The sequence below is a fragment of the Penicillium odoratum genome (genome assembly GCF_028828045.1).
Source record: "Penicillium odoratum strain IBT 22623 chromosome Unknown utg000001l_segment0_segment0, whole genome shotgun sequence".
NCBI lineage: Eukaryota > Fungi > Ascomycota > Eurotiomycetes > Eurotiales > Aspergillaceae > Penicillium > Penicillium odoratum.
Window position 1 is genome coordinate 286,475 of NW_026643143.1, and position 15,635 is coordinate 302,109.

At 48.1% G+C, this 15,635-nt stretch overlaps 4 protein-coding genes across 4 annotated transcripts; 3 read left to right on the forward strand and 1 right to left on the reverse strand.

Moving 5' to 3' along the window:
- Positions 1-40: 40 nt before the first annotated feature.
- On the forward strand, positions 41-2,072 carry N7520_000106 (uncharacterized protein; the record flags this gene model as incomplete). The annotated part of the gene is made up of 8 exons (XM_057134041.1): positions 41-93; positions 244-425; positions 478-1,111; positions 1,168-1,318; positions 1,374-1,439; positions 1,496-1,604; positions 1,660-1,875; positions 1,945-2,072. The coding sequence occupies 8 exons, from the start codon at positions 41-43 to the stop codon at positions 2,070-2,072; spliced, it is 1,539 nt and encodes a 512-aa protein (XP_056999977.1).
- Positions 2,073-2,467: 395 nt separating this feature from the next.
- Positions 2,468-5,113, forward strand: N7520_000107 (DEAD-box ATP-dependent RNA helicase DBP2; the record flags this gene model as incomplete). The annotated part of the gene is made up of 6 exons (XM_057134042.1): positions 2,468-2,529; positions 2,772-2,962; positions 3,031-3,999; positions 4,055-4,162; positions 4,707-4,835; positions 4,893-5,113. 6 exons carry the CDS (start codon positions 2,468-2,470, stop codon positions 5,111-5,113), a joined length of 1,680 nt encoding a protein of 559 aa, XP_056999978.1.
- A 361-nt stretch (positions 5,114-5,474) lies between these two features.
- N7520_000108 (SGNH/GDSL hydrolase family protein) lies at positions 5,475-6,605 on the reverse strand (the record flags this gene model as incomplete). The annotated part of the gene is made up of 4 exons (XM_057134043.1): positions 5,475-6,108; positions 6,154-6,293; positions 6,345-6,488; positions 6,540-6,605. The coding sequence occupies 4 exons, from the start codon at positions 6,603-6,605 to the stop codon at positions 5,475-5,477; spliced, it is 984 nt and encodes a 327-aa protein (XP_056999979.1).
- A 5,013-nt stretch (positions 6,606-11,618) lies between these two features.
- N7520_000109 (putative C2H2 transcription factor (Con7)) lies at positions 11,619-13,332 on the forward strand (the record flags this gene model as incomplete). Its single annotated transcript, XM_057134044.1, has 4 exons — positions 11,619-11,655; positions 11,746-12,305; positions 12,526-12,706; positions 12,989-13,332. 4 exons carry the CDS (start codon positions 11,619-11,621, stop codon positions 13,330-13,332), a joined length of 1,122 nt encoding a protein of 373 aa, XP_056999980.1.
- Positions 13,333-15,635: the final 2,303 nt, after the last annotated feature.

A 15,635-nucleotide genomic window follows, 5' to 3' on the forward strand; every position in this document is an offset into this window, starting at 1 on the left:
CATCGAACCCTGCAATCTCACCCAATTGACTCCTGGAATCATGTCGGTCAAGCGGGTCCTGGTTATCGCAGGATCCGACAGCTCTGGTGGCGCGTAAGTCTCTTGTTCTCTGATACCTTGGGTACCACTAGCTGGAAAAAACATATGAAACATTGCCGGGTCCATTCGGCCGTGTCATCTTATCATTGTCCAATGCAATGGATCTGGCATGTAAAGAAGATACATTTATTAATTCGGTCACAGCGGCATAGAAGCTGATCAAAGAGTACTTGCCGCCCATGGCTGCTATGCCCTCACAGCCACGACGGGATTGACCGCACAAAACACACTCGGTGTCCAGGACATTTTTGTGGTCCCATCGGAATTTGTGAGAAAACAGATCAATGCAGGCCTAGAGGATGTGGGTGCCGACGTAGTGAAACTTGGTGTGTTATCTTGTGAATATTTGCGTCTCGGTCCTCTGCTTACATTCAACAGGCATGCTTTCGTCCGCGGAAACAATCGATGTTATTGCCGAGACACTGCAAGCGCATCGAGTTCCCGCCATAGTCCTCGATCCAGTTATGGTGTCAACTAGTGGAGCGCAGCTTCTTCCGGAGAAGGCTGTAAAAGAGCTTCGAGAAAAGCTGCTCCCGATCACTACCATCCTCACACCCAATATCCCAGAAGCCCAGCTTCTATTGAAGGATGCTGGGCTAGAAGTTCCTGAGCCTGCTGACCTTTCTGAATTGACTGAACTTGCCAAGAAGATCTGCGCCCTGGGTCCAAAGGCTGTTCTGCTGAAGGGAGGGCATCTTCCACTCACTAAGGATCTCAAGACAACTCAGGACCCCAAAGATGCAACCACTGTTATCGATATTCTTTATGATGGCGTAACTGGGGAAACAGCTCTCTTCGATACAGAGTACTTGATAACCAAGAACACCCACGGTACTGGCTGTTCTCTTGCCTCGGCGATCGCCGCCAATCTCGCCATGGGCAAGGATATGTCCCGAGCGGTGCGCAGTGCTGTGCGATTCGTTGAGGCGGGCATCAGAACTAGTGTTGATCTGGGCAAGGGAAGTGGACCAATTAATCACTTCCACTCCATTTATACTATGCCCTTTGCACCGTTAGTGGCTCCTGTCTTTACACTCACGCACAGAATACATCATTAACCCAAATTAGTGGTCGATTCGTTGAATATGTCCTGGATCGCCCGGATGTTCAGCGGGTTTGGAAAAGATTCACTCATCACGAGTTTGTTGAGGGTATGGGCCAGGGCACGCTACCCACGGAGCGATTCAAGGAATACCTCGTGCAAGACTACCTGTATTTGGTAAGTGCTTGACTCAACGTTGTATGTTTGCAACGAGCTAATGAGGCCTTCCTAGGTCCAATTCGCCCGGAGTAACGCACTGGCATCATACAAATCGCAAAGCATGAATTCAATAGCAGCAGTACGTATCTCAATAATATTTCATGTGGTTGTGTCTAGCTAACTCCACTCATCCAGTCTGCCCAAATTGTCCTTCATATTCAGCGGGAAATGGCTCTGCATCTAGACTACTGTGCTTCTTTCGGTCTCTCCAAGGAAGAGATGGAAATCCATCCTGAAACTATCGGTAAGGGGTATCCGTTCAATAGTTATGGCCTTTACAGCGTCTAACGACATCCCAGCTTGCACTGCGTACAGCCGGTATATTCTTGATGTGGGCCAGTCCGAAGACTGGCTTGCACTCCAGATGGCTTTGGCCCCCTGCCTGATAGGATATGGAGCCATTGCTCAGCGACTCCATGCTGACAAAGGGACCCTCCGTGAAGGAAACCTATTCTGGAAATGGATCGAGAACTATGTTGCTGCTGACTACACCGAAGCCGTGCGACTCGGATCAGGTAAGATATATCTGATCATGGACCTCATGTCTTATTAAAGTTGAACTAATTTTTTTTCTTCGGTATTAGCGTTACTGGAGGAGCACATGCATCAGGTATCGCCCAGTCGTGTGGAGGCCTTGATTAAGATCTTTATCCGGGCGACTGAATTGGAGATCAGCTTCTGGGACATGGGATTAAGTGATAAGAAGATGTGATTGAAACAAAAGAAAATATATAGACCAATATCATTCCGTCTGAAAGTTGGAATACAAAGCAACATACAGTACTACTACCATACATCCAATGTTCTACTTATTGTATAAGGCTAAAAAGCCTAAATGTGATTTTCTCTTCCCGAAACATTCTAGACTAATCACGTGTAGACTAGACCCAATTAGGTACATTTTTCACAATTTTTTTTTTACTGTCGCCTCCTTCCGCCTTCCCCTGGCGCAACGACTTTTTTTCTGCTCCTTCTGTTCTCCAGGGCTTTATCTTCACACTTCACAACTTCCCCTTCTCTCCTTTCCTCCATCCCCTCGGTTTCATTGAATTCCTTTCCCCAAGGTCAATCCTAAAAAGTTCTCGAAACCTTCTTCTCATATCCATCATGTCTTACGGCGGTGGTGGTTACTCGCGCGGTGGCGGCGGTGGTGGTGGTGATTCCTACCGGTATGTTTTCTGTCCTCAGAGAAACAAAACTCTCCTTTGTTATTATTCATTTCTGTACTGCATCCAACTTGCAGGGATTGATTCCATCTGTTTTGCGTTGGACGCGTCTTACAATGACTGCCTAGCATCAGGCGCCATTAGGCTGGTTGCTAGGGTGCCTTTGTTATGACAATCCACTTTTTCCAAATTTTCCCATCTTCAACTCCAAAGCAAGAACTTCAGCTGACATGAATTCATTCTAGCTCCCGTGGCGGCGGTGGTGGCGGCTATGACAACGGCTACTCCAACGGAAATGGTTACTCTGGCGGCGGCGGTGGCGGCTACGGCGGTGGTGGCCGTGGTGGTGGTTACGGTGGTGGTGGTGGTGGTTTCGGCGGTCAAGGTGGTGACCGCATGGGTAACCTCGGAGATAACCTCAAGAAGCAGGACTGGGGTAAGTTCCAAGTTTATGTCGCCTACACGGTGATTCCCGACCGCATAAAGCTAACAAACATTGATTAGACATGGACACTCTCCCCAAGTTCGAGAAGTCTTTCTACAAGGAGCACCCCGACGTTACTGCTCGCTCCGATGCTGAGGTTGAAGAGTACCGCAAGAAGCTGGACATGGCTGTTCAGGGCCGCAACGTGCCTCGCCCCGTCGAGACTTTCGACGAGGCCAACTTCCCTGCCTACGTTTTGAGCGAGGTCAAGGCCCAGGGCTTCGAGCGCCCTACTGCTATTCAGTCTCAGGGTTGGCCCATGGCCCTCTCCGGTCGTGATGTCGTCGGTATTGCCGAGACCGGTTCCGGAAAGACCCTGTCCTACTGTCTTCCCGCTATTGTCCACATCAACGCCCAGCCCCTCCTTGCCCCCGGTGATGGTCCCATCGTCCTTGTTCTGGCTCCTACTCGTGAGCTTGCTGTCCAGATTCAGGCTGAGATCACCAAGTTCGGCAAGTCTTCCCGCATTCGCAACACCTGTGTTTACGGTGGTGTCCCCAAGGGTCCCCAAATCCGTGACCTGTCTCGTGGTGTTGAGGTCTGCATTGCCACTCCTGGTCGTCTTATTGACATGCTCGAGGCTGGCCGGACCAACCTCCGCCGTGTCACCTACCTTGTTCTCGACGAGGCTGACCGCATGCTGGACATGGGTTTCGAGCCTCAAATTCGCAAGATCATTGGCCAGATCCGCCCTGACCGTCAGACTTGCATGTGGTCTGCCACCTGGCCCAAGGATGTCCGCCAGCTGGCATCCGACTTCCTGACCGATTACATTCAGGTCAACGTCGGTTCAACCGACCTGTCTGCCAACCACCGTATCAACCAGATTGTTGAGGTGGTTTCCGACTTCGAGAAGCGTGACCGCATGATCAAGCACATGGAGAAGATCATGGAGGACCGCACCAACAAGATTATTATTTTCACTGGCACCAAGCGTGTTGCTGATGAGATTACCCGCTTCCTCCGCCAAGACGGATGGCCCGCACTTTGTATGTCTTCCGAGTTTTTCGAGTCCTTGATAACATGATTCTAACCTTTCTCTAGCCATCCACGGTGACAAGCAGCAGAACGAGCGTGACTGGGTCTTGAACGAGTTCAAGCAGGGCAAGAGCCCCATCATGGTGGCCACTGATGTGGCTTCCCGTGGTATCGGTATGATCAAACTTCAATCCCCCTTCCCCTCCCTTCCCCATCTTATTCCCCCCTGATGGGGCCCTTGAGAAAACTCACCCGTGTTGAATGTTTTATTATACATGTGGCGTGGTGCTCAGCCTCTCTTGAAGCGTGTTGGTGTATAACACGACTTGTCCAGGTGGAACGTCAGGTCATCTCAAATGGTTACCATGCCAGGAGGACCTTGGACTCTCGGTGCAGCGTAACAGAAAAGCAGATCTGACAGGATTTTTCTCCGACTCCTTTGTTGCAGAAACTCGTAAGCGAGTTGGAGTCTTTACATCCCGACGTTGTTCCTGAACTGTTTTTCCAAGGCTGCATTCATCCAAGGTTACTCTAGGACCCGCGGTCTCTACCGCCACTTCCCATGGACTCGCTTCCCCGGGATTCTCTTGAAAGAAATTCCTCTCTGAGAGCAGTGATGCATCCAGTCCTGCACGACTGAGAATAGGGCCCTCTTATGGCTCATGCTATTATTACCCCCAACTAATGATCCGTTCGCTAACGAATATTTTGTAAAAAGATGTCAAGGACATTACTCACGTTCTTAACTACGATTACCCCAACAACTCGGAGGACTACGTCCACCGTATTGGTCGTACCGCTCGTGCCGGTGCCAAGGGTACCGCCATTACCTTCTTCACCACTGACAGTATGTTTTAATGCTCTCACTTGCGCCGTGTTCATTGCTAATACATATTTTCTGCAGACTCTAAGCAGGCTCGTGACTTGGTCACCATTCTCACTGAGGCTAAGCAGCAGATCGATCCCCGTCTCGCCGAGATGGTCCGTTACAGCGGTGGCGGCGGTGGTGGTCGCTGGGGTGGCCGCGGACGTGGCCGTGGTGGCTGGGGCGGCGGTCGCGGTGGCGGCGGCGGCGGCTTCACTCAGGGCAACTCTGCTCCCCTCGGCGGCAACCGTCGCTGGTAAACGTCTTTTTGCGTCTCCCTTCATGAGCTTGTCTTGTTTTGCGTCACCGGTAGACTTCCTTTGTTTTATTTTTTCCCGCGTAATTCGGTACGGACGGCGTTATTTTCGATGTCATAGACAGTCTTGCATGATTTCACCGGTTTATTGAGGATCCATTCCCGATACCTCTTTTACGACAATCCTAGACCTGGGATTCCACGGCCTCATACATGTCGATTCGCAAAAGTTTCTTGTTCCGTCTCGGTGGCTCACTACCTGTTTCTTATCCGGATGGGAGTACAGTTGTATGTCCATAATTCATTTATTTATTCTGTTCCATTCTTGTCAGTAAGCATCTTAACTGCATCTACACTGCGACTCCTTAAGTCTGCAACCACTTCTCCAACTCCGTCGCCAAAAGTCGATGCGTGTGGCTCGTCATATGCCCGGTGTTGTACCAGAAGTACTCATTCAGCGGTGTCGGACACCCATAAGCCTTGTAGTTCCATGCAATATCTGGCTGGTCATAACCAGCACAATAATCTGTCGTGTTCACAATTCCAAACTCCCACGGATGATCCAAAATCCAAGTCAACCTTGAATGCGCATCAAATACCCGAATTTCCACATCCCTCTTCTCACTTCCAAACTTCTCCGCCCTTTCCGTCAGGGCAGCATTATACCACCCTACCTGTGTTGCATTCGGCTTCGGAGAACTGCTTCCCACGTTACTCGGGTCCCGATCCAGGGGCGGGAGATTCATAATGAGATACGATCGATAACCAAGGTCGTATAACGTATCGACAGAGTTGAACAGTGTATTTGTCAGGTTGGCATAGAAAGTAGGGAAATCGACCGCATATTTTGCACTATCACCGACGTCGTTGATGCCGATCCAGACTGCTACTAGGGTTTCACTTGTAGTGAGGAACTTGGAAAGCGTCTGGTGGCCGTATGTTGCGTATTGCTTTATCTGGTCTACAAGAGGAACGGTGAAGTTGTGATGGAGAGGTGTACTTGTATAGTTAGTAAAAGAGAGTCTCATTTACCTAATCACTTACTATTCAGTTGAAATATCCGCACCTGCGAATGCAAAATCCCAAAGCTGTTTCTTGCATGTTCGGGGTGATGTCAGGCCTGGTTTTTCGCCGCATCCCGTGAGATATTCCACCCAGTTCGGACCTCCTTCGGCAGTTCCTGTCTATATGCAGGGATTAATCAGGTGTGATTAGTCCTGTATCTCACTACATACCTGATTTTGGACAATCATGTCTGAAAGAAGTGTTTCTTCATCATATGAGAAGTCAAAGCTGTCGCCTATGAAGCTGTAGTTCTGGTGTCCATGTGTTCCTTGAACGTATGTATACGAATCCCCAAATGCGAGACTTACAAGCACCTAAGTGTGAGTCAAGCTTTCAGATGACAGACTGTATGTCCATGAACTTACAGAGCCTTCTTGGAAGACCAGTTTAACTTCTCCGGTGACCTTGGTACTACAGATGCAGAGATCCATGGCACGAAGGAAATAGCGACTAATATAGACCTGGCCGAGAATGACATTTTTGAGGTAGCCTGGTAGGCAGATTGATCTGGGAATCGTTCGTTGTGTTCAGCTGTTGTCACAATATATAGATCTGACTCTGGCGACCCCGCAATTGACTGTAGATCCGGGGTAATTGTGCGAAATGGACGGAAAATCTATCTCCGTCGGAAGGTTTTATCCCAGCACCGAGATTTGACATTAAATGATCGAGTATTCAAGGCCAGGTCAGTGGGATCTTGTCTGGGTATCAAGGGCATGTTGGTTGAATATCTGAAAATGTGCCAAGAGACGACCGAACGCCCACTACTCTATTCCGTAGGCGTGAAATCACAGTGTGGCTTGAACCCCAGTATAACTGAAAAGCACCGGATCTATGCTACTGAAGGTAATTCTGCATATTCTAAGGTTCCAAGGGTGATGTCAATGAACTACTTTCATTTCTAAATAAATCACGTGATATATTAACATCTCTCTGAAGGTTTGGTGTTGTAACCATATTATGAGAATTGTTTAACCAATTAATGATCTGCGAAACTCAGGCTCATTTGGAAATTGTAAGTCTTCCAATAAATCCATCTTAAATTCCAAGTACAGTACCTTAGTCGGACCATGTACGCAGTACATGTAATGTGATGGTTGTGATGGCTTGCAGTCTATACGGCCCCCAAATATACATACATTTCCGATGTCAGCCCCAAGGATTTAGGCCGAGTCGCTCGAGCGCAGAAATACTGACATGTCACCTGCAGGACATCAATGACTTACTAGTCCAGTCAGAAATCTCCGATGCTAAATAATTAGTTCGTGGCCTAACGCTCAAGATTTATGCTTAAATGGCCCACAATGAGGCCGTGCGATGCTAGTCTCCCTAGTAGGTTCCACAACGTCGACTAGGTTTACATGGAAGAAAGAATAAAGAATACACTAAGCACGGCAGAGTTGGCCTCTAGTCAAGGTTAGATGTAAACGGTAGGAAGATTCGATGATTGAGTTGACTTGGAATGTGGGGTCCACCTGGCACGGATTGCAGGCCTTCAAGGTTTGGTAAGTGGAAATCATGAATCGAGAAAAATTACATCAGTGGAGTGTATACGAAGAGCATAATTATTTCATTCGCATAGATGCTCAAAATTGAGACATTCACAGAAAAGTGTTCATTGCCGACCGGCTGCATGTTTCATGCACGTCTCCTAAAGTTTTCCAGTCTGCATAAAGCCACTGTACTAGAATCCCAAGAGAGCAAGGTGCAATAACCAAAACCCCGTCTATGCGGCCAGTGCATAAGCGCCGTTGATGCATTATGACGGCAAGAGAGACTATGCGGAGTATTCGATCCCATCAATGTACGAATTTCCAAGATTTCAAGGCAAAAACAAGCGACAGAAAAATATAAAAAGTATAACAGAAACATTGGAATTGAAGAAAACATTGAAGGACGAGATGCTTCCCGCGTTTGGCCTGAGCGTTAAGCCGTCATTCCCGGCTAACGGCCCCATGTGTCCCGGACATGTGCGGATTGCATACAAAGCTGGCATAGAATATGCACAGAAAATGTAACGTCGGCTGGTTCCGATATAGAGAACATTTGAAGAGGGTTTTAATTTTATATTTTATTTTATTTTTCTTTCCCTGATTTGCGGAAGCTGGAAATAACCTTGGAAATGAGTCGCGTCCGGGTTGGTTTGCATTTAACTTTGGCATCGATGTGATTCATTATATCCGGGACTAACCCCTTGTCGGGATTCGGATCCTTGTTGCTCTCTAACCGAGGGGGATTATTCGACCAAAATAGTACTTTACTCCGTACACGAAATTATAGGGGTAAAGAGGTCACCCGGACATGAATCATGATTTGATCGGATCACCAGCTAGGATTGTTTTGCCCGGTGATTACGCTTGCTCCGAAGCGGCCTAATTAGATCTACCGAAAGACGGATGAGACTTACCATTTACGGTTAAGTGACCTGACACACGGGCCATGAAGTGGAACCCACAGGGATTTTTCCTAATTCCTAATTCCTGCTAACATGCGCACGGGGCATCAATGGAGACTCGGCAAGGAGGCAAAAAAGCTGAGGTACCCGAGTAGGTCCCCACTGACAGCTGTGCTTCATTTCGTTTCGCTATGATCATAGATGGGGCCTGGGGAACGATAGGATCGTCTCGAGGGCATAGCTTTCTCCGGAGTTGAGCCGTGGCTCGACCAGTCCATGGGAATGAACATGCAATGTCCACCCATACCATATTTATTCCTACCAATTTACTCCGTATACTTGGTACATCATGGTTGGTATAAAGCCACAGCCGCGAAAAGCGCCTCATCGTCAATGTGACGGGGAAACCAAAGGTCAATCCGTATAATCTGGGTATCTCATATTACTCAAGCTCTGGACGAAAGAAAACTGGGGACCACTGGAGTCCACTTTCGGTGGGATCGTCCGAGGTTACAGAGGTCCAGCATGACCTTTCCGTATCCCGCGTACTGGAGCCCTGCGGCTGCGGCGTCCAATGACTGACGCGCCATATGAATTTGATATCGATCATCCCGGTTCAAGTCCGGAAATCCCGTACCTTGGCCAGAGTTGGCCTTTTTTAGTCCTGCGGACCTCTCCGCGGACCCACTGGCGGAGACTGGATTGCCGAGGGCTTGTCTCTTATCGTATGTACTCGCCGAGTAGGGCAGAGGGAAAATAGGACGGAAGATTGGTGTGTGTGCACGATGTACCGACAATGTCTGAGAACTGAACAGATATTGACGTAATCGTATCGGCGCCTACAGAAATTCCCTGACTTTTGACTTTTGACTTTTATCCTCACCGGCAGTGAAACCAACAGGTTTCCACATGAAATCGTGCCCAATGATCGGACGACGAAAGATGAGTTGTCAATTGGCCGTTTTCTCCCTATCTGAATATAATTACAAAAAAGAAAACAAAGGCCCCACTTCCCTCCACCCACGAGGCCTTCCCTGATAGGCCATGAGAAGCTTCAAAGGCGCCCGGAGAGCCGCCGATACTCCGCTCGCACAAAGACGAGCTTGAATAGCAATCTGGAGTAAATAGGACCCGCTTCAGCTGGGTGACCAATTACTGACCAATTGCCCAAATGTGAACAAGATCGAGGGACTTGTACCGTGGTACTAAACCGCCCCCTTTTTACCCTTTGAGGATTTTGGGTTTATCACAGTCCTGGTTATGATTGACCTGATTTGATATCGTATAACCATTCCGGAGAACCATGGTCGCTTGATATCAGATACAGTGGGACCATGCGAGGAAAAGGGGGAATATGGGAATATTTGGAGTCGGGGTTCCCCGTGAGAATTAGTAAAAGCGAGGGAGTAAATGTTTATGAACAATCATTCTTTACGGAGTAGAGAGAAAATAGGCTCCGATCACGGACAGTGGGGATTTGCGGTCTTTTTCAGTTTCATTAGGATCCACCTACGTGGTCCTGATCTGTGATACTACGCGAGAGCCGGAAAAAGCAGCCCCCAATTACCAAGGATTTTATCAAGCAGATTATAAGCGTGATAAATTCTATTTTAATATAGGGAGTACTGAGTGCTACCGAGGTAAATCCAGGAGATTAATTCAAGTCGTATATTCTACCTACCACGGTAATGTGGATAATCCCAACCAAAGGTACCGGCTTCAACCGCTTCGGCTCTCAAACTTGCCAGCAAACTTTAGCCCTAAACCAATTCAGGATTAGTATCCACACTACCATTAGCCCTTGGTCTTCCCGAGTTCCATTTCTGTTTTCCCCGTACGCTAGGGCTAAGTTAGGTTTAGCACACAACAACTAAACTACATTTGGTCTCGTTTCCTTCTTTGCCCCGTTGAGGTTGTGAGGTTTAGAGGTTCACCTCGGGCACGCCATTCCTTAGTCCATGTTTCCCCCCTCTTTTTCTTTTTTTTTTCTTTTTTTTTTTTTTCCTTTTTTTTTCTTGGTACGTACTGTTATTTTGCTTTTCCCCCCTGTTCACCCCTCCGTGACGCGATCTTGGTTGGTACCCACGGGCAGAAGACGCTAGGTTCACCGTCCTAAGACGCACCCGAGTTGCGGGTAGACTAGTCTGATGGGAGGCTAACCTTTATCACCACTTCATATCCTACTGTTAAAATTCTCATGAAGTGAAGGTGCATTTTGTCGATGTTTATTATTTTTGGTTTGAAAAAAAAAGGAGAATAGATCAAATTTCGTCACATTTACGTCTTGGAAAGGATCCGCTTTTTTTCTTTTCAGAAAAAAAAAGCGTAAAGGAAAAGGGAAAAAAAAAGATATAAAAATCCATAATCAGTGGTAATTATCACACGGACGGTAAAATGGAACACTTAGCCGGGGAGGGGAAGGGCCCAGTCCATTGGTATTTTCGCGTATTATGCAGATATCAGGGGGGAAAAACTTGTACGTTGCATTTTAATGTACGGAGGAACTCCATAGAAAGAAGATAAAAAAAAAAGTCAGATATACGTATTGTTTTTATTCCCAAAATTACGGTCCACCTGGATCCACAAACATCTCCCAGAGTCCTTTTAGTTGCTTGTCCCCCTAAACAACTTTTACTTCCTCTCAATCCTTTGTCCGTGTCTATTTTTCCGTCCCGGTGCCTCGTGCTTACCGCCACCCTGCAAGGCATCCTAAAAAGCGAACTAAGATTTAAGCATCAGTCTTGCCAACGCGCTTTGACAAGAACGCGTCGATCGGCCCTTCTTTTTTTTATATTTTCCTTTAATCTCCACTCGATCTGCATTTCTTTCTTACTCCCCCGGAAATCATTCAAGTAAGTCATTTCCTCAGACCCGTGACTCGTCATATTTCTCCCCTTGCGTTGTACCCGAGTACCGATCAAGTCAATTTCCCCGAGATCGTTCCTTTTCCCGTCCAAACCCCTCGCTGACTCGTGGATGAATAGTTGGATCGCGGTTGACAGTTAATTCTACTTCCCAAGTCAATCCCATTCGGCTCACGCCAATCTTTATGGACAATCGGCCTGCCTCCGAGTACGCACAGTCAGGTTCGCACCTTCCAGCACTCCAGCAACCGGCCTAAACCACCGCGCGCAAATCCAAAGAAATACCCATTCTGAAACTTTTCCCACGCGCAGACCAGACTTCTGCTGCTGCCAGTACTCACTACTCCCACAATCACACCCCGCAACCCGAGCCTCGCCCAGCTCAGTACACGCCTCAGCCTGACGTGCGACCCCCAATCTCTTCATCCAACACACCTCAACCTGAATACGGATTGAACCCTCCACCGACCCGCTCGCCCGCCTACCAAGACTATCTGCCTCGCCCTCAGTCATACACCCCGAACTCTCAACCCGCCGGTGTCCCTAGTATGGCCCAAGCCTCAAGTTCGTTCCTACCTCTGCCTACAACGCGCAGCCCGAACCTGAAGTCTGACGCGGCCGTACCTATAGATCCTTCGCTTCCTGCCAATAGCCCCACCTATCCTCCTCCTTACTCTCCTTTCCAGCCCCAGGGACACGATATGCAGTACCAGGGTCACCCACCTCCGCCACACCAGATGTATGCGCGCCCGGAATGGCCGCACGGCTACGGTGGTCACTCACATGGCCTGCCCGGCCCATACGCTTCTCCTGCTACAACGGTTGGTTCCGCCTCCCCTGTCTCTGCGACCGCAAGATCACGTCCTGGCCAGGTATGTTTTTGATGATTCCTGGTCCCGAAAAGGCTTCTTTCACCGTTGTCTTGGACGACTCTGGGCTTTCGGCTTGGTCCTCTGGTCCCAGTCATCCTCCCAGGGATTGTCAAAAACAGCGCCTTCATGTTTATTTGGTCCCATTTGCATGGGCAATTTTTCCCCCCTCGATTGCGTTGGGTTGGCCCTTGATCAAATCGCTAATGTTGATTCTCTCTAGGTCTACTCTTTCGTTCCCATTCCCGGTGCTCAACAGCATAAGCGTCCGCGTCGTCGGTACGAGGAAATCGAGCGCATGTACAAGTGTGGCTACCAGGGTTGTGAAAAAGCATATGGTACTCTGAATCACTTGAACGCACACGTGACGATGCAATCGCACGGCTCAAAGCGTACGCCAGAAGGTGAGTTTCAATTGCTTTTATAAGAGTCCTTGCGCGTGAATATTCTTGAAATCCCCAGTGGTTGTCGCAAATGGCTGGATTGGGTTAGCGCCGGCAGGTCCGCGCTAGTGAGTTACACTAGATCTCGCGGGGCCGCAGTAGCGTGGTCGACGGCGGAGGTTAGCTTGCATCGCTATCCCTTTCCGCCCCGCCAAATTCTTGATACATTACACGGACCATCCCTTCCCTTGCACACTTTTTTTTCTCTTGCTGTTCATTTGACCTATGCTGACTTCATTCCAGAATTCAAGGAAATCCGCAAGGAATGGAAGGCCCGCAAGAAGGAGGAGGATACACAGCGCAAGGCTGCCGAGGAACGTGAGCGTGCTGCTGCCCAGGCCGCGCAGGCCAGCCATGTTGACGCTCCCGGTGGTCCTTCCGACCCCCAGGCTGCACCACCTTCAGCCTACGGTGGCGCCGTTCGTCCTCAGCTGCCTCCTATCGGCTACCAACCCGCAGACAGCCAGGTCCCTGGCCAGTATGGCCCTAGTGGCGGCCTGGTCTACCAGAGCAATGGACAGATGGGCTACCCTCCCAACTACCCACACTCCCCCTACCCCAACGGTCACTACCAGCCACGTGAGTAACAAACAAATATACCAACAACCTGTCGCCATCTTTGCCCGGATCAACCCTACCACTTCGATCTACCTTGGATCTCCAGGATCGGTCGGCTGATGACTTCCCTACGGTTCAGAGACTTCAACGACCAGCTACCCTCAATAATCCTCTAATCGACCACCCAACGTTGTGAAACGGAAACTGCATATGTTGTTTTTTGTTCTTTGTTTTTTTTTTCTGTTCTAATCACGATATCCCATTGCCTGTGATTCATGTCCCGGATTCGGTCCCCTCCTTTCCAAGTCTTTCCTCTCGATGATACCAACCTCTGCGGCCACAATCCACCCGGTCAAAGAGTGGCTTTCCGACTTTGATCTCTTATTGATCTCTCTTCCTGCTATTCTCCTCCTTGTACTAGAGCGCTTTTGGCTCCACAGGAAACATGACTCCACAAGGAAAGCGCTGGAACGCGTTCTCTTCTTGATGTTTCCTTCCGGTTGCTTGACGCCAAGGTTGTGGCCTCAAGGAATGATTGGGTGGCGGACTTTTTGCATCATTTTTACGTTCAATTACGTGTCGGCCGTCTCTTTTTCCCTCTCAAAAATGGATGGTTTCTTTTTGATCTTTGGGTGGTTTTCGTCTTTTACTGTGGCTTGTAACTTGTTGACTACGACCTTGCTCTCTACAAGAGTGCTCCATCTCCTTGCCTCTCCACTTTTAACGTATATTTCTGATCAGGCTTGCCTGGAATGTTACCTTGTGCATTATTCTGATTTGTGATTCTCCTTATTGAGGTGATTCTTCTTGTCCCCCTTGTAAATGTTTTGCTCCATTTCATTCGAGCTTTCGTTTTGTAGATATTGAGTTTTCCTATAAACAAGCGGGAATAGGGCAGCAGTGCAAGATTAAACAAGATCCATTAAATAAAAACCGAGTCCTAATTAAACCATCGGTCAAAATTCTGCCTCACATGAACCAAGAAATCCAAGACAAGCCCTACAGACGTCATTCATGTACTAGTCAGTTTAGTCTCAGCCACGTAGGGATCTGGTATTTTTTAATAAGGTTTTTTTAAAGTTGGCTACTGCTGCCTTGGTTGAGACTTTAATTTGAATTTTAAGTTTCTGATTTTGAATTTTTGAATTTTGAATTTTGAATTTTCGTAAATCACACTAACCGTCCAAGGTTTGGTTTGATTCGATCATGGTTTTGGTTTTGGCTCCTTGGCTTCGTTAGCGTATGTTAGCTGACATGCCAATCACGGGAATGGAACTAGTGCGTTCTCATGACTTCCCTTGGAAGCTTTTTCTGTGGGATTTTAGTACATCTTGACTCGCTACGGGTTTTTGGATTTGTATGCACACGAGGAGCTAGGAAAGAACTAAGAGCTAGATTATCATATCAATTCCATCAAAGGTCTAATATCTATTTTAACGTGGTAATCTGCGCGATCTTTCTATTGTTATCCTGAGACGAAAAACGAAAATTTGACTCGGTATCAATCAAGTGCTGTGACCGCCTGTGACTTATTGAGAGCTGTAGGATTCCGTCTCCACATGTACCTAACTGATGTACTATAAGGTTTAGCGCGAGTCAAATCCGTACATACATACAGAGTACATAGAACCATGCTAAAGTACGCGTGGCTGAATCCCTGCATGTATAGGCCATGTCTCGATTGGGATTAGTGCGCCACGTGGTGCAAACCCTGTCGATCACCAATGAGCCATATCAGATGTTGATTGTGGTCCGCAGGTGGTTGGCACACCTTACTAGATAACGTGCCTGACATCGCCTCTCTTAATCCTGCACTGCTCAGAATTGCCAGGCAAGGTTATTGTAATATACGCTATATTGACCCATACTGATTTCTCAAGTGCAATTCGAATTGCGGTACATGCTACAATCCCGTGGACACTGACACTGACTGCCGTACTGGATCTGTGACTAGTTCTGCCCAGCTGTATACCGCAATATAATTTGCAAGATTGCAGACTGGTACTATGACCGGGTCACCCGCAGCAAAGATTGTGACCAAGATATCCTTCAAAATCCTTTCAGGCTCTGGGTCCACCAAGATCAGACTTGTCACCAAAGAGGATAGTTCTTTTTCGACGCGAGCGATTCCAATTACTAAGATTGTTTGCTATACACCTATCATTACTGGGGATCCGCTTATAGAAACCAAAAAGATCCAGATGCAGGCCCCAAAGGCCACTGTATCCTCCAGATCGTTCTCCAGTGTGGTGTGTCCATTGCTTCAGCCTTGGATGCTTCGACTCCAACATTCGCTTCAACACCAACCAAAGAGACTTGGAATACGAGTAAG